Source organism: Esox lucius, chromosome 14 (genome assembly GCF_011004845.1).
Source record: "Esox lucius isolate fEsoLuc1 chromosome 14, fEsoLuc1.pri, whole genome shotgun sequence".
NCBI lineage: Eukaryota > Metazoa > Chordata > Actinopteri > Esociformes > Esocidae > Esox > Esox lucius.
Window position 1 is genome coordinate 5,598,203 of NC_047582.1, and position 17,680 is coordinate 5,615,882.

General features: G+C 40.5%; 2 protein-coding genes across 2 annotated transcripts; both read right to left on the reverse strand.

Moving 5' to 3' along the window:
* Window positions 1–2,391: 2,391 nt before the first annotated feature.
* ambp (alpha-1-microglobulin/bikunin precursor) lies at window positions 2,392–7,754 on the reverse strand. Its single transcript, NM_001303632.1, is given in 10 exon segments — window positions 2,392–2,529; window positions 2,765–2,938; window positions 4,231–4,398; window positions 4,743–4,827; window positions 5,341–5,396; window positions 6,266–6,367; window positions 6,623–6,739; window positions 6,999–7,075; window positions 7,170–7,312; window positions 7,627–7,754. Coding segments are annotated over 10 exon segments (1,065 nt in total). The 5' UTR covers window positions 7,741–7,754; the 3' UTR covers window positions 2,392–2,500.
* Window positions 7,755–9,360: 1,606 nt separating this feature from the next.
* On the reverse strand, window positions 9,361–17,256 carry ptgdsa (prostaglandin D2 synthase a). The gene is made up of 7 exons (XM_010877362.5): window positions 17,076–17,256; window positions 14,438–14,577; window positions 10,780–10,856; window positions 10,344–10,454; window positions 9,948–10,049; window positions 9,828–9,853; window positions 9,361–9,709 (listed from the first exon to the last, which is right to left on the reverse strand). Exons 1-7 carry the CDS (start codon window positions 17,169–17,171, stop codon window positions 9,692–9,694), a joined length of 570 nt encoding a protein of 189 aa, XP_010875664.1. The 5' UTR covers window positions 17,172–17,256; the 3' UTR covers window positions 9,361–9,691.
* Window positions 17,257–17,680: the final 424 nt, after the last annotated feature.

The window sequence follows — 17,680 nt, forward strand, 5'->3', positions numbered from 1 at the left end:
TTGCCTTAGGCGTATTGAGGTTACTGTGGAGGTCTGTTCTGAGGCACCAGAGACCACTGATCTGGTCTACTTGGACCGGCGCTTACAGGACATTTTTCTCACCCTTTTCATAGATGGTAACCTCTTACGCGGCTTGACAACATTGTCACACTTAGGGTAAATCCAGAAGGGCCAGGACACATCAGGGCTGATACTACAGACTTGGCTGGGCAGGCTGGCTTCAGCTTGGTCCGTGGACACCGAAACGTCTCCGTGGACAGGTGGGTTGTCCAGGGCCTGGCTTGCCTCAGGTGAGAGCCGACGCGATGGGCTATGTGATGGGTTACGACCATCCATGATCCCAAGCAAATGATAAGTTCAAGTTTGAGGCTAACAGTGGGTTGTCCAGAAAACTATTACATGAATGATAATAACGGATAGATTAAAGAGATTAAAAAACTGTTCAACCCTTTTATAGTCTACCTCATTATGATGTAATGACTGGTCATCATTGTGATGCAGTAATCCATGTTCAGAGCCAAGAAATGCTGATATTCAGTTGCAATGCAGGGATAACATGGCTGCAATAGAATGTTGGAAGTGTCATTTACATGCATCACAATGCAGAAAGCACATTGGCCAACCAATAGCTACATGGTTTGTCCATGTTTAGCCCAAGTAACAACACACGGACTGGTCCCTAAATGGAATCCTATTCCTTTTGCAGGGCACTACTTTTGATTAAGACACAAAGGTATCTAGGTACCATTTGGGGTACTCCATGTAATGCTGAAGTTCCTTAAACAGAAAAGCATTATTGTTTATGTGAGTGTTCCAATTTCTCCCATTACTCTTTTTAATACTAAACTGGGTCACAATCAGAATAAAGCACAACCAAAATGTATTAATTTTATTGCAAATTACATTGTAATGTTGTATTTATTATGGTAAATCACGATACGATCCTACTGCTCATCATTAAAGACATTTTGGCATAATACTTCATCGTGAACCATGTCGCTCCTTAATAGCATTTCATGCCAATTAAATCTGTAAATAATCCCTACCTACCTAGCAAGTTATTGAGCAAGACTAGCTAGCTTAATCTACATTGACAGACATGAACAGGTAGCTAAACTTGTTTGCTGTTGACATTATGCCCCTAAATTTGATATCAGTCTGCTTTCAATCTGCTGAGCATAGCTGCAGTTGACACAGACTACCACTGCGTTACATTATCACAGGCGTCATGGCAACAACACAGTTGACTGTGAAACAGCCAAGGGTGTAGCTTTGAATTATCTGTTGAGGGGGTCAGTGTCAATAGATCCCGGAATTGTCACTCTTTTCCAACAGGGTCAAAGTGACCTGTCTGTAATATTGACTCCCCATCCCCCCTAAATCTGCAGCTACTGTAGTTACATAGCTTTTAAAGATGCACTAGATAGGATTTCTTTCAGTAAAAATCTAAAGATTTGTCCCCTATAAATATGTTGTGTAAGCTAATGAGGCCCTTTAAGAGTTGTTTAGCAACACAGACAAAACAAAAGTTCAGTGTCAGTGGAATGTCAATTTATAATTTTTGGAGCATGCTGCTACTTTCCTGTCAATTCTGTTCTAGCCATCCCATTCCTGCCCTGGCGGGCTTTTCTCCTTGGCTTGTTTTGTGTACGCGCATTTTACCTGGATGATATACATCATAAGTATGCCATAGGGAGCGAAGTTCACTTACTGTAAGACACTATAATGGCAGCTAGAGACCAGGACACCAAACTGCCAATTCCTCCCTTGTCTACTACAGCATACACTACCAAAACTGCAAAGAAGTGAAAGAAGACAGACTTGCTCTCTATGGCCAGGAACCCTAAGCCAAGGCTAAGAAGAATGTTGAACTTTGAGTTAGTGCATTTTTTGGAACAGGTAATTCTATATTTCAGATTATTATTCAGAACTTCATTCTCTATTAGGCATTGGTGTGGAACCGTGAATAATTGCAAAATGCTGTAATTGGTTTTTACTGAAAATGTCCTACCTAGTGCAGCTTTAAGGGAGAATTTGGATTATTGTATGCGCTGGTTAGCACCTTCCGGGAACTTTAGCCATGCAAACCCCAATAATAATAATATATGTGGAAGATTGAAGCTGGGACCTCTTGCTAATCAAGCCTCAGTAAATATTTTGAAGACTGAACCTAAGGCTATGCAAGCTGCAGTAATAAAAGCATATTACAGATATCTAGCTTAATGTTTTGCCTTTGGCAAGCACATCTAATTGATTTTATTTCACTAATAAGTAAACAATTACCTTATCATCATGCAAGGTTTAACATATATCAAAGCCCATTTAACATATTCAGTTCCCAGTTAAACAAAAAATATGCTTTTCATATAAATCATGATGCCATTCCAGGTTAATTAATCATTTTATTTTGTTGTGTTCAGTAGTGAATTAGTCTTTTGGTGTTGCTGACCCAGTCTGTGGCTTCAGCTGAATAATGTGTTCATTCTCTTTACTCTCCTCTTTAGTTTGCTTTGAAGAACTCGCCTTCACCTATAACACAGTCAAGACAAAAACATATGAAATAAATAGCATTTTTAAATGTTTATCTGTATATGTGAACTTTTTTTTCTATATTAGTAAGGACCAAAAGGTATTTTTATGCTAAGGGGTTAAGGTTAGGGCTATAATGAAAGTTAGGGGTTAGGATTTGGGAGTTACAATATAGCTGAGTTTACGGTTAGTGTGTTTATGTGTGTTTGGCTGGTCATCTTTCCCCTTTTCTTACCATCCTTTGTCACCCCACAGTACTCATCACACTCTCTTTTAGAGTAGAACTTATTGCTGTTGTTCTGGCAATATCCTTTTTTATATGCCAGGCAAAGTCCCGAGTTTGAGTCAAAGGCCCAGATCTGGGGCTGTCCAGTGCATGGCTGAGCATCCATGGGTAATCTACAGGCAGCTGGAGTAAAAAGAACCACCCAGACAGAGGGAAATACATGACACATGAGATGTAATATACTGTCCTCAAAACCCTTCAAATTGGGTTTGTGACAAACAGTGAAATTCTTAGAATGTCTTAACAAGGTCTTGTACAACAATGCTGTCACTGTGTGTATGCAAATTCAATATGCATGTGTACATGTTCTGTGTGTGTGTGTGTGTGTGTGTGTGTGTGTATGTAAATTCAGTACTGTAGGGTAAGTGCAGGGACAATGCAGATATTTTGGGCAGCCATTTAGTAATAATCTTGTAGTCATGAAGAAGCTGAACAAGATCCAGTTGGTTGAAGACATGATGCACTGGTAGTGATTTCCTTGCTGGCCATGCAATTCAATGGCGAACATGGAAAAAAGAGTCTTTTGAAAATGTTTACAGTCCTCCTGTGACACCACCTGGCAAGGGCTTGATTACCAGGATCACTGGACACACTACAATTTGCCTACCATCAAAACATACTGACAGAGGATACCAACAGGGGTTAAATGGGAATTTGGGAACTGTGTGTCTATGTGCCTGAGATCACTCCAGCCTTGGTCCAGTCCAGTTTATTCCTGAAATACAACCCAGACTAACAGTGCAGAACATCACCTATAACACAACTTGTTGGTTATTGTTGCAGACAACCGCACTGGGTTCCACTTCTATCCGATTAAGAGAAGAGAAAGCAGCTCCAGTTGACAGCATGTTGTGAGAAATGTCTCTTTATAACTTTATAACAAATCACGTATGTCTCGAGGTATAGAACTGCTACTTCAGTTTACCTCTGTGCTCTGGGCAGGCCCCGGACCACAACCCAAAAGAATATCTATGGAATATTTAAAAGAAACTGTAGAATTCATGCCTCAAAGGATTCAGGTTGGTCTGGAAGCAATAGGGGTGTTTAACCAACTACTAAATGGATTAACATAATAAACTGCCATGAGTGTATGTTTTAAATGTCTTTCTTCAAACATGACTCTGGAAAAGCATTGAATTCTACAGTTATTCAGGTCTCATTAATAGGATAGTCTTGAACCAAGCTAATCAAATCACTCATTTATTTTGTAGCAGTGATACGTTGGCTTAAAGTTGCTTCAACTAAAACAACGCCATATTCCCAACTTGGTTGGGAGTCAAGCTGTTATTTATTTCACTCCAGGAGTCTGGGAGGAACTGTGAGCCAACTGAAGTCTTGAGGACTTCAAATTCATGAGAGTGTGGTCCTCAGAAGCACCTCCTCTCTCACATTCCTTTCACACTCCATTCACTTACCCTCAGTGCGACAGCTCTGCAGACAATCCCTTTCTGTGACAAAGTTGTTCTGGTTGCCCGAGCAGCCTCCATAGCTGAACAGCTGACAGGACATGCTGGTGGAGTTGTAGAAGTAGCGCTGCACCATGCCAAAACAGGGACCCACATCCGGCGATGCTTTACAAGACTCTAAGTACAAATGTATAATAGCACTGAGAAACAGTCTGACATGTTCAGGGAGTTCTATCTGAAGAGACAAACTGAAACAGCCACTATTTGAATTTCTAATATATAACAATTTCTTTCTCCTCAAGCCCCACATTATTAGCCAAAAAGTATTTGTGAAAAACAACACTATTTAGCCAAGCTCACTAGGCTAAAGATGGATCAGCCCTAAGTGACAGTCAATTCACACATACACTGTCTTGCATGTATGTACATGTATCTGTAAAAATAAAATGTGTTTATCGTATTGCAGTCACTCACTGAATAAAACTACATAGAGCAAATACAGGCCCACCATGCACCCTCACCTGCACTGAAGAGCGTGGTGTTTTCACTCATACCGGAGCCTTCATCAGTGGCAGGCTCAGAGAGGACTACATTCCTTTTAGTTCTCTGGGGACATACAGGTCAGAGGTTAACAGGGTTGAAGTGAATTCTATTTTAATTCCAGTCAATTCATAAAGTATACCAATTATACCAATTATCTCCACTGATTGCTGGTGAGGAGTATTTGGAATCCGTTTAGAAACATATTTTGTTATTGGTTCTCCCTATTTTAAATTGAGGTTTGATCCCCTTTTATCTCTTAAACTGATTTTCTCTTAAATTGATTCCAATCAGTAGTTAAAACATAATTTTAATCACAGGAAGTCCTAACAGGCTTAGGTGAGTCAAAGATCGCAACATTCTTCCTCCTAGACATGCCGCGTCAATTCATTCTGCTTCTTTACAGATTACTTGCTCCACCAGGATGTTAGTGGAATCAGAGTGTTGGAAGGAAACACTCCTTCAGCTAATCACAACAGCATAGCATGCAGGCTTCTGAATCACTTGAAAGAGTCACTAGAGTAAGGAATATTGTACCATTCCACACCACCAATAATTGAATACAGGAAATAGAGTTACCGTAATATCGGGCTGAGGTTCTGTTTGGACCGTCTCCACTCCTGGTATACACTCACCTGGGAAACGAGACAAAGTGTTCATTGGGCAAACATAATGACGGTAAATAATGACAGTAAATTCCATTTTTAGAAAATGGAGAGAATATGTCTCAACTGTAAATCTGTGTAGCCCTGACGAAACGTATCCAGATGAGAAGGGCGCTAGTCAGGCGGCCACCAAGAGGTTTTTGGCAACTCTAAAGGAGTTAGTCTTCCACAGCTGAGCTGGGAGACACTATCCACACTGCAACAATAGCTCATGTGCTTCACTAAATTGGCCTTTACAGGACAGTGGCAAAAAGAACTCACATCAAATCTCAGCAAAAATGGGATGTGGGAGACTCTCCGACCAAGTGAAGGGAGATTCTATTGTCTGATCAGATCAAAATTGACCTCTGTCTGTGGTGGTGGTGGCAGTGTCATGCCATCAAGGCCTTTCTTGTTTGGTTACTTAGTTTGGCCAGATGGCCAGCTCCCAGAAGAATCTAGGTGGTTCCAAACTTTCCATTCATTTCACAAAGATGGAGCCCACTTAGCTCCTGGGAACTTTTAATGCTTTATCCAATCAATTGAATTTGCCACAGGTGGACTCCAGTCAAGTCCTAGAGACATGTCAAGGGTGATCAGAGAACACAGGATGCCACTGAGCTAAATTTGGAGTTGTCATGGCAAAGGGACCAAATACTTATTTACCGTATCTCACAAAAGTGAGTACACCCCTAACATGCCCCTGTAATGGGGTACCATCAACAACTGGATAACCTCCTACTACTACATGCAATATAGAATGTGCTAGCTATGTTTTTGCAGACTACAAAGAAATTACACATGAATGGAATATAGAATATATAGTGTATTGTTTGTGTGTGTGTTTTTTACTTATATACCTTTGTTCTGTTTGACAACGACGGTGTCATCAGCCATGCCTTGCTCCTTCACCAGTCTCTTGAAGTCATCTAGGATAGTATCCCGCACTTCCATGGTGCGACCTGAAGGGGCAGTGTTTTAATGTGACATTATACTGAACGCCAATGCTGCTGTATGATGACATCCTATGACTGTTATGCAAAACAAACACGACGATTAACATAGGTAGGAGCGACCCAACGCCAATGGATCTTGTACCATGCTAATGTATTTGATATGTCAAATACATTTTTACAAGTATGATTAAGATGAAGACATTTTTCAAGAGACCAGCCCCCCGTCTGTAAAAATAGTGACACTAGAGTCACAAAACTTACTGTACAGCTTGGCAGACTTGGTCTTTTCTCCACCTGTCTTCTGTTTGCTCATAAGGACGATGGCGTACTCGTCGTAGTTTGTGTGAACCACATAGGCATCAACGTCAGCCCCCCACTCTACATGGAAAAACACATAGTAGTCAATTCTCACCTTTGACCTCTCATCAATCATTAGACCTTATCTCCCAGACCCTTGTCTTAGAGAATTTGATATGTAAAATCAAGTAGGTCTGAAATTCCATCCGGTATGTGAGCAGTCACTATGGAAACATTACTTTTTACAATTTTCTCTGAGCCACTAGTGTGTAAGAGGTATAGGTGCCTAAGAAGTCAAAGTTAGGGGTTGATTTGGGATTCAAGTTATGAATAGACTCACTGGCAACATGGTAGGTGAATCTTCCAGGTGTATCTGTAATCTGATATTCACCAGAGATCTGCTTACATGTCCCAAGCCTTCTCACACACACACGTACACACACATTTTAGTGAATCATAAAGCAATATTAGGGACAGTTTAGTGTGTGTGTGTGCCTGCGTAGAACCTCACTTCTTCATTTTTCTTGTCATGCTGATTTTGCCTTCGGTGCTCCCGGTTTGCAGCTCCAGAGTGCCGATGGCTGCGTCCCCTTTATGGCGTTGCATCCAGGGACAGGTGGATGCCACCGCAATGTCATGCCACTTCCCCATGAACTGAGACAGAATTAAGACAGATATGCATCATTTGGTTCTGGTTTCCTAGATTTGTTTTGTTTTTATAAGTCCAAGAATTATGCATTGGGGATTGATAATATACAGATGCACTTATAAAACAATAAATGACCATGCAAAAGCAGGAACCTCTCATCAACACTTTACCCACGCAGTATACTGCTCTCAACCAAATCCTGCAGCTGGTATTGGCAATGGGCTAAACGACCACATTTTTAATGCATGCTATTTTTAACTTCTTAGCAATAGAGTGGGAGAAAAAGCTCCTTGGATCGCCCATGGTTCTGGCTCCTTACCTTGCTCAGATCAAAGTTCTCCTGTGTGGTGTAGAGAGGGTCTGTGAGCACTGGAACTCCATGGAGGAGACCCACGAAGCCCAGAAGAATGACAAGTGTGGAACTCTGGTGCATGATTCAGTTGATCTGTCTCCAGTTCAAACCTCAAACTGAGGTTCCTCCGAGCCCACGGATCAGCCAGGAGAGTCCACACACCTACCCTTGGAGTCTTCCACCGAGACCACCTCCATTGGACTATGCTAGCCACCCAAAGGGCATTGAACTATGTGTTTTCCTCCTTCATGTAACCTATCACGCAATAAACAAATAGAGCAAAGTTCTTCTTATCTGTTTGTCCATTTATGTGAAACACTGGACTTCAAATGTGGGAAAAAATCATTACATTTTTGCACATTTGAGCACCAAAGAATGGTAGCAGTATAGCTAAAACCAAAACATTGGAGTCCTCTGAAAAGTCTGTTCTGAACTCAAAAACGGGATTGTATGAGTATTAACCCCCATTGGACATTTTCACAAAACAAATTGTGTTACAATGTGGGATGAAACAGATTTAACTGCTTTCATAAACTCCACAAAATATTTAGTGTCAAAGTGGAAGAAATAACAATTTATTTTTAAATATTAAAATAATTGAATGTAATATACTAATAATAATAAATATACTTGATTGGATAAGTACTTCAAGATATTGTGTGTATTTTTGGGTTTATAATATAGTCTATAATATATATACATCCCTGGATTGTGGAAAATTTCTCCTAATTATTATTTCCAAAATTAATTATGCACAGTGTTTGGGATCATAGCTATACAAATATTATTAAGTGTTAAAAGTTACAAAAATAAGTAAAACCTGTAACTGTCAAAAAACTGAATGCATTCAGCGCATTGTGAGTAAGCCACTCCAGGGTATATTTAGACTTGTGTTCATGACTATTGGCCCACTGAAAGGTCAATTCCTCCTCCAGTGTCTGGTGTAAAGCAGACTGAAGCAAGTTTTCATTTAGAATTATTTGCCAGTGCTTATCTGCATTCCAATTCTTTTTATCTGAAAAAATACCTCAGTTCTGGTGTCAAGCATGCCCATACAATGATGTATACTTACTTGAAAGTAAGGAGGCAATAACCTTTTTGTGATTTGTGCAGTATCTTTGTATTAAGTAGCAAAAGATAAATAGTTTATTTACACATTGACATTATACATTATTTTTGATAGATCAACTGCAAAAAAGTAAATCAATTTCCATCATACCTTGTAAAGTAAGGACATGTGAAAAAGTCAAAGGTGGCTAATTCATTTCACTATCCACAGTATGTGGTGTCATTGTAAAGTGCTCAAAATGACATATGAAACTACAGTTTACATTTGAATCATTTAGCAGACACTCTCATCCCGACAAATTTACATGTAGTGCATTTATCTTAAGATAACCAAACACACATCAGCACACACAGGGAGGCAGGCCTGCACAAGCGCACATACACATCCTATTAAATAACCATATTGATAACTGGGCCCCTCTCCCAGGATTGATCCATGACTCATGTAGCAGTGTAAACAAAATTGAAGGCACAAAATATCTGTCACACAAACCTAAGAGACAGAAGTAGCTTCTGTAATCAACTTCTATCTCTCCTTTCAATCAGATTGATGTTATTAAGACCTTATTACATCAGCAGTTGTCACAACTTATCTTATACAGATACCTAGACTAAAACTCCAAAGAGCAAACAATAAGATTTTGAAGCACAGTGGGTAGGAAAAACAAGCATTTATTTAGCATTAGCAGCATTCCACAACACACTGACGTGTCTTCACATTGAGATTCAGAAAGGAAAAGGAATGTAACAGTCTGTGGTACAGAAGGTATAATAACCAGATATCAATGGAGGTGTTGGTAATAAAATAAGAAGTGGTGTCCATAAGTGCATGTTTCAATGGAACCCAACGCAGGATGAACTTGTACGGTAACGTGTGCTGAAGTTCTAATGCTTTGTTCCAATGGAGAGACAAAGGTGATCTAAGTGCTCGGGAAACTGGTGCTGGGAAGCCGATACACGAGCATCATGATGTCCTTCTGGTCTGAAGGAGCGCAAAGAAAATAAAACAAAATTTTATTCAAATATCAGATGTTTCACTAATTGTAGTAATGGGTTGAAAAGACAGGACTATTGACAGGAACAGATTTCTGGGGACCCACCTTGTGTTTGGAAGGAGGGCAGTTCTCTGTAAACAACAATGAAAACACAACATTTTGACATACACTGTCTCCATAAAAAGTTCAAAAACCAAGTAGCATTTGTGTGTGAACTTGTCTTACCTGTAAGCGTTGGAGTCATAATGGCATCCTTGGGAAATCCTTGAGAAGTAGCGAAGTCTCTAAACTTCTGAAGCACATCAGGCTTTAACTTCTGGGACCGACCTGTGTCATCAGACAAAGAACAAGATTTTGCCGTGTTGCAAAAAGCTGTGCATTTCAACACAATGCAAAATATCCACTGTACAGTCTACAATAATGTTAAAAATGAGACCTCCAATGCCCCAGTTCCTCTTCGAGTATGTAACACATAACACAAGTGGTTTGGTGAACCACGCTTGCATGAGCCCTCAAAATCCTCCAGCTTACGGTTTAGCTTAGTGGGCTAATATATATATTTTTTTATTGCACAGGAAACCCATGTTCAAGCAATGGTCAGTCACAGGTGAAAATACTTACCATAAAGGGCCACCTGTGTGTACTCTCTGTCCATGTTCTTGTGCTTCAGAACCAGCGCATATTGATTATAGTTAGTCTCCACTACTGTGATGTCCTTCTCCTTGTTATGTCCTTGAAAAACAATGACAATGTCATCTTTTAACCTCTCCATTTTGTCTTCCTCCATGTTATACCAATTGCTCTACAAGTCACTCTTTTTCTCCTGACAATATCCTGGTCAAATGTTCATAAAACCTTCATAAGAGAATTGAAGAATGCTTCTAATTACATTTGGACCACAACATTAAGTCAACACATCACATACATTTCTGCCTTCCAGACCTGTTTAAGTTGAACTCCCTACTCCAAACTTTGAAGAAATATGCTGTTTCTTCATGGAGCTACTGAGAAAAGTATATTTTCTTATTAAGTCAAGCTGAGAAATTCGATTACTCACGTGTGCTGAAATAGGTGAAGGCACCAGGTGTCGCTGTCTTCTCATATGTGTAAAGCTTACTGCGGCAACCTGACGAACTTCAGACAACGATAAAGAACATTACATGAATTGACCCGTAATGGCGTCACAGTAAATATACAGCTCCGGATAAAATTAATAAACCACTGCACCCTTTTCTTTCATTTCCAAAAAAGTTGAAAAGGAAAGTTTTGAGAAGTGTTCAATTTGCAGTGGTCTCTTAATTTTAACCCTTCTGATCCTCACTCAAACCCTACCTTTTCGACTTTTTTGGAAAAGAAAGAAAAAGGTGCAGTAGTCTCTTAATTCTTTCCGCAGCTGCATATATTTTAACAGTTGGTTTAGCAGATCCCCAGTATTTAGCAGACCCTCATCCATAGTAACAGGCAGGAGCAATAAGGGTTCAAGGTCTTGCTCAAGGGCATAAGAAAATATTATTTTAGTGTTTAACCTAGTCAACTTTATGCTTGAAACCAGTTCCTCACTGGGCTACCTGCCACCATAGTATGTTAACACATTCACGCATGCAAAAAGAAGTAATTTCATACAGACTAGCTGTTGTGGCTGACAATTCACAGTGGAACTGCTTTCTGTGTGTACGCGACGCGGGTTTCGATGCAGGTCCTAGTACTAATGACTGAAACGGAATCGATGGGTTTCGATGTGGGTTCTTGAGGCGTTTTCATATGTAAAAAATTGGTGGGGCACAAACCATTTCAAAATATAGGATACATACCAGTAAAGCTACAAAACTCCCTCTTGCTTCTGATGTGTTTATTTAACACATCAACAAACAGCGTGGCTCCACAAAACACTTAACGACAGAGCGGCGTGTTTCTACCAGGTGTTTTAGTACACATACTGGAGAGAGAAAGAGACCTTCTTGTGTAATTGCTCTCCTTCTCTCTCACACACGTAAAATAACCACTGTCACATTTACAAACCTAAATTAGGAATTCAACCAAGCACAGAACCAATGTGCCTACAGAGCCATAAGCGAACAGCAATGAGCTCAACACCACTGAAGGCCACAACGAAGCGGAAACACTTTTTAGGGATACAGAACCATTCTATGACAACAACCTTAATAGATAAGCATGGACACACTGACACTCGTCACCATCTATATTAATCGATCCAGCACAAAAATATGACCAATGCACAGACCAGCACCACAAAGGCAGGATGATAAAATATGCTTTCACTCACCAAGGCTGAGGGCTCACTTGAAGAGAAAGGTGCCACGGCGGTTCTTCATCTGGGCAAACTTTTCGATTGCTTTGGGAATTAAGTCATGTAGCTGCTGAATCAGCTGGCTTTCGATGGTCGCGGCTGTCCCATGGTATTGCGATTGAAGGTTTTTACCCTCGTCAAGGTGGAAAAGTTCCTCTCTGACTCGGATGTCGTCATAGGTGTTGTTATGATAATTTTCAGCAGAGTGACAGTCTCAGCAAAAGCCTCCTCTAGGTTGTTCTCATGGATGGATCTTAACAGAGACAGGGCCGTCTTACCAGTGTGAAGCTCAGTGTGGCAGTACAGAGTGGTCAGCTCAGACTTCAACATTTCCTAGAGGCCATAGTTTCACCGCACAGTCAAGCTCAGATGTAGGGAATGACAGGACAAATTGTGGGAAGAGCGAGCTGTCAACCAGCTTGGCAGCGATCAGGTGGTCACTTTGTGAAAACCTCTGCTCCACCTGGGAGATGTGTGTGTTGCATGCCTCTTTCATCACCGGCGTTGTGTTGGTTACTCGTCGGCCTGACTCGTCTGTTCCATCGTGAATGGTGGCAGCCCATTCATTAGTTTGCTTCTGCATATTCTGGACATTCTCCTTGAAACGGGTGAACGCACTGCTAATCCCAGATGCATCAATGTTCCGTTTTTGCAGTGTTGTATAAAACATCAACTTCTGGCATAAGGAAGAAAGAAAAAAAAATCCAGCCGCTGCAGAAAGGCTTGGTCCCAGAGGCTGCATGCCTCACTTATGGTGGCCTCATCCCATCCTAGTTGTTTGTGTATGTCCTCCATACACAGGAGCAGTGAACAAACTGGGCATGTGGGTATGTCTCTTTCATTAGTGTCTGTACCCCTCTGACGTTTCCACTCATTACAGCCGCACCATCATAAGTCTGAGCGATCAGCTTTTCTCCCAGCTTCAGTGGTTCCAGCACACCCTTGATGCTATTAAAGAGGCAGAGTCCAGTTTTATCTTTGACTTCCACAAACTCCAAAAGCCTCTCTGTCACTGTATTGTCAGGCAACATGTATCGCTACACAACCACAATTTGTGATGTACAGGAGACATTAGTTGTCTCATCTGCCTGGATGGCAACAAATGTCTCATCCAATTGCTTGACCAACTTCTCTCTGTACATTACATACATACAGTCTAACAGTTCGTTTTGTACAGTGCCAGATGTTCCTTTAAAGATGGGCTGAGCGTCATAGTGCCTCTGAAGTCTCGAATTGCCCTCACACACAGTCTCGAAAATGCATCTGAATATTCCAGGATTCAGGGAGTCCACGGACTCGTCGTGCACCCGCAGTGCGGTTTCACATTACCACGCAGTTTAATACGTTATGATCCGACTGAGACCGTACCGGTTTTCCTTCACCTGTTATGCTGCTCAATGGAGCGCCTGTATGCACTGTCAACTTGGGCTGTGACATTTACCCTTCCAAGTAAGCCCACTTTCACAGCATTGTCCAGATGACTTCCGCTGCTCTCAATTTTTGCAATCCTCTCAGAAATATCTTACAAATCTTTGTAACCAATCCTCGACCAAGTACCATCTCCACCAAATAGCAGACATGGAAAACTGAAGAGTGCCTTCTTTTGCATGCTAACCATTAGCCACTTTTTCTTCAAAAAACACTCCACGTTAAACCTGCGGTAACTTTTACCAGCAGTTTGAGTGACAATATCCCGTGGTTGATGGGCACCAAGTCGCTTTATTTCAGGTTCCTCCTCCAAATGAAGTGCTCGAGAATGAAATCCACTTAATACATTTTCTCAACTTACCTGGCGTTTGTGAAGCTAACAAGCTAGCTAAGACAATCTACCCTCCTCACTCTTCTTGCCGAGTAATGTTGGCGCCAGACAGACAGACAACCTATCAGGTCTGAAATACGAAATGACGCTGTAGTGGGGCTACCGGCTGTCAGCCCCACTTGGCATCAAATTTGTGTGATCTAACGTTCTGAGCATGCGTATTAATATTTTCACACGTACAATGTACATTGCATTGTGAGAGAGGGGCTAGCCCCATATTCACACTTAGCCTATGGCTTACCACTGCAAACATGAATCGTCAGAAGGCAGTCTGAAGCAGCAAGGCAGGGTCCAATGAACATTAAATAAAATCCTAACACAAATGATATGCAATTTAGGAAGATGCTATATTCATAGATAATAAATTATAGAAAGTAATTTTGTTGCAGTTCTTTCTGTTGACAACAGGTGGGGCTGATGCAGGTCCTAGAACTATTGACTCAAACAGAATGGATGGGTTTTGATGCAGGTCCTAGTTCTATTGACTGAAATGTAAACGATAGGTTTCAATGTGGGTCCTGCAAAAATCTTTTACCTTGAACCCGCCCACCCTGACTAAGTTTCCATCAGCCGCTGCCCGTAGCTCACCTCTGGCTCCACATAGTGAGGTTGACGTTGCCATTGGTCTGTGGTGTCAGCATTCCCATGGATACCCTGAGCTTGTCTCTGTATGGGACGAAGCCCGGGGAGTCATAGGCCAGGCCCACACGGTACCACTTCCCTGCAAACTAAAACCATGTCAACAGTCAACGTAACCTTGCTAGGGACAGTCGGATGCCCAGTCGGATGCCACTTCCCAGGAAACTGAAGATAATGTACAGGCAAGATAATGTACAGGCAAGATAATGTACAGGCAAGATAATGTACAGGCAAGATAATGTACAGGCAAGATAATGTACAGGCAAGAACTGTAGTTTACATATCATATATGGAGTCAAATCAATACCAGTGAAGACTTTTCTGATGAGCACAAGATGTTGAAAGATGGCTTTTTGGTTGACAAAAAAACATTGAAAAGAGGTTGAAAAAAAAGAAGTTAGCTAACTGGGTAGGGCTTTATTTGAGGAATTTGGCTTACAGTCGGAGGAAGCATGAGAATGTAATCACTTGATACTGTAAAGCCACTCCGGATGGGAGCTTCTGCTAAATGACAAAAATGTACTCCCACAAACCAGTGATTTGTCTTTTTCCATAATGTCAACAACAGGAAGAGTCTGTAAGTCAGGGATTCAAGACATTTATCTCATAACAAGGCAGTTCTATGGCTGAGTTTGTCCCGTCTTTCCACCCCAGGGAAACTTGGCGTGCTTTGCTACTCATCCTATCAGTGTTGCAACTCTGCTGTCTACCTGACCTTTGACCCAAAGCACTGTTTGTTTTAGGTTCAGCCTCTGTTCTGACGCAACTCTGTCCTGTCTACACCTCACAAACATGATTGGGAGGTAAAACAACAAGACTGTCAAACAACCTATGAGAAAGCCAGAACACAGCTTAGGCCATCATTGGGAATAAGAATACACTTAATAATGCTTTTAATGAACTTAATTGAATTGTGGACAGCGGTTACACATAATTAACTTTTAAATATATTTTTGGAACAACATGATCACCTTTTGTTGTGAACACACAACCAAATCAAGTTCAACCTAATAAAAGCAATAGTGTAGACCTACTCTTCAATTTTATATTTGGCATTCAGTCAACTTATTAGTATCATGTTCTCCGAAGATAAATCTTCTGTTTCACTTAATATTTATTTAAATATATTTTCAGTTGATACAACTTAAACAGGGTTTCAGAATATACTAAGCCACACCTACAATATCATTTCCAAATATGCATTGCCCTTTCAAGTGAACTCTAGAGTTACCACCTGTATTTTTTAATGACAGAGACATGGTTATTGAACATGCTAATTTCAATTCCTTGACACCAGTCATAAAATATTAAACTCTGAATACTCATAAATCCTTACTTGGATGTCTTGTAATCCCCCTTGCTCATGGGCTATTAATTTCACATACAAAATATGCTGTGCCATCAGACTGACATCCTAGCACGATGGCTAGAAAGTCATGGTTAAAAAAACATTAAGAACTTCTAGAAAATTCCCAGATTTCCAAAAATGAAAAGAAAGCTTCTGCTAAGATTTCACAACATAACAACAATATATTATATGCATTTAGCATCTTGATATTTGATGGAGGGAAATCATTTTTTCACTGATGCTTCACATACTTCATCACATGTAAAGGCCCACTTCTCAAACGTTCGTGGTATGTTGCTCTTCTCACATGATAACTTTCCTTTTTCATCATATCCGCATGCTAAGTAATTGCATCAATTAGACTGAATGCAGGTGAAGTAATTGAATTATGCTGTTTCTGCACAAAGTAATCAAATATAGTTTAAATCGAATATTTTTAATACAACACTAAACATTTATGTTCAGAGAAAGAATCAATGTATCTGCGTTGTATTGGTGTAATTTTCTTAAGTAAAATGAACAGCCATTGAAAATCCTTTTTTTGAGTGAACATTCTTAATCAACTAGCCCAGTGAAATAAAGCAGAAATAAAGAAAGCATAAAATGTCTTTGTAACATGAGTGCCTCAAAGACTGGTAGTAAAAGTAACCCTCCCTTTTTCCAAACGTTATGAAATCTGTCAGGGTCATGACCATAGGTAGAAAATCGTAAAATTCAGACAGGAGCAATGTGCAAACGTGGTTGCAGTCTTTCACTCGATTAGCAATGTATGCTAATTCTTTTCTTACGGGTAGTTACTCTAGCCAGAGATAGTTAGTCCCCTTAATAAAAATCTCTGGGCTAGCCAACTCAGCTTGTTGTAATCATTGGCAAATTTTTATTAGGGCTCAAAGGGCCCAGACCTACAAGGTGGCCCTCATTGATTTTGTTTCTCACACAGATATCATATTAAAATGAGATAAGCAATTTCAGAATTTCTCGAATATGTATTCAAATCTTTCAAAATGATCTTCCAGCTACAGCAGAATTCCTATTCTCTGTGCCCCATGGAAAGAAGTTCACAATGAAAAGGGTGTCACAAAATATTTTTGCATCAAATTTTGGGACCCCATGAACAAAATCACAGTTCCCCATGCAGAGTGGTGCGGCGTGTGGTGCACCCTGGGTAATGAAAGCATATTAATGAAGCAACCGAATGACATTTCTACACATCATTTATATATTAGTCTGGTCTCTCACCCTCTGCAGGTCGAAGTCTTTCTGAGGCTGTGGGTGCCCATGGACACCCATCAAAAACACCAACGCCGTGGCCACTGACACCAAGGTGATCTTCATGGTCGGTTGCCAAGGATGATGAGCGATAAAGAGAAGTACCCTGTTCTGGAATCAAACTGAACTGCCAATGAGGGAAAAGTTTGACAGGGGCTGGACAAGAGCGGCAATGCCAATTATTTCTCAAGCCGGCCCATTATTTGCCCAGCCAATCATTGATCAGATGCCAAAAACCATGCATCACTGTATTCAGACAAAGGAGACATTTTAATTGTTGATTTATAAAATAATTAATAAATTCACTGATCAACCAATCCAAAAGTGTTTTTCACTGAACCAAATGTCTTTTTATTACATTAATGTCCTCATGAGGTCTTCTCTTCATATCTTATCAATTACTTTGTGTTAATTATTATTTATTTCCTGAGCCTCCTTTATCTCTTTAAATGCTCAGTCTTTGGGCATTAGGAAACAAATCTTAAGAATCTTGAATTGTCAGTGCAAAGAACTGATTGGATGTTCAAGAGCCCACCCCTCTCCCAGTTGAACGGTCATTGGTCTTTTGTAATTAA

Coding starts and splice junctions, on each gene's coding strand:
- ptgdsa (XM_010877362.5), bottom strand. CDS start 17,171: ATGAAGATCACCTTGGTGTCAGTGGCCACGGCGTTGGTGTTTTTGATG. Junction 10,455..10,779: donor CTTCACCTATTTCAGCACAC/GTGAGTAATCGA, acceptor TTGTTTTTCAAG/GACATAACAAGGAGAAGGAC. Junction 9,854..9,947: donor TATGACTCCAACGCTTACAG/GTAAGACAAGTT, acceptor TGTTGTTTACAG/AGAACTGCCCTCCTTCCAAA.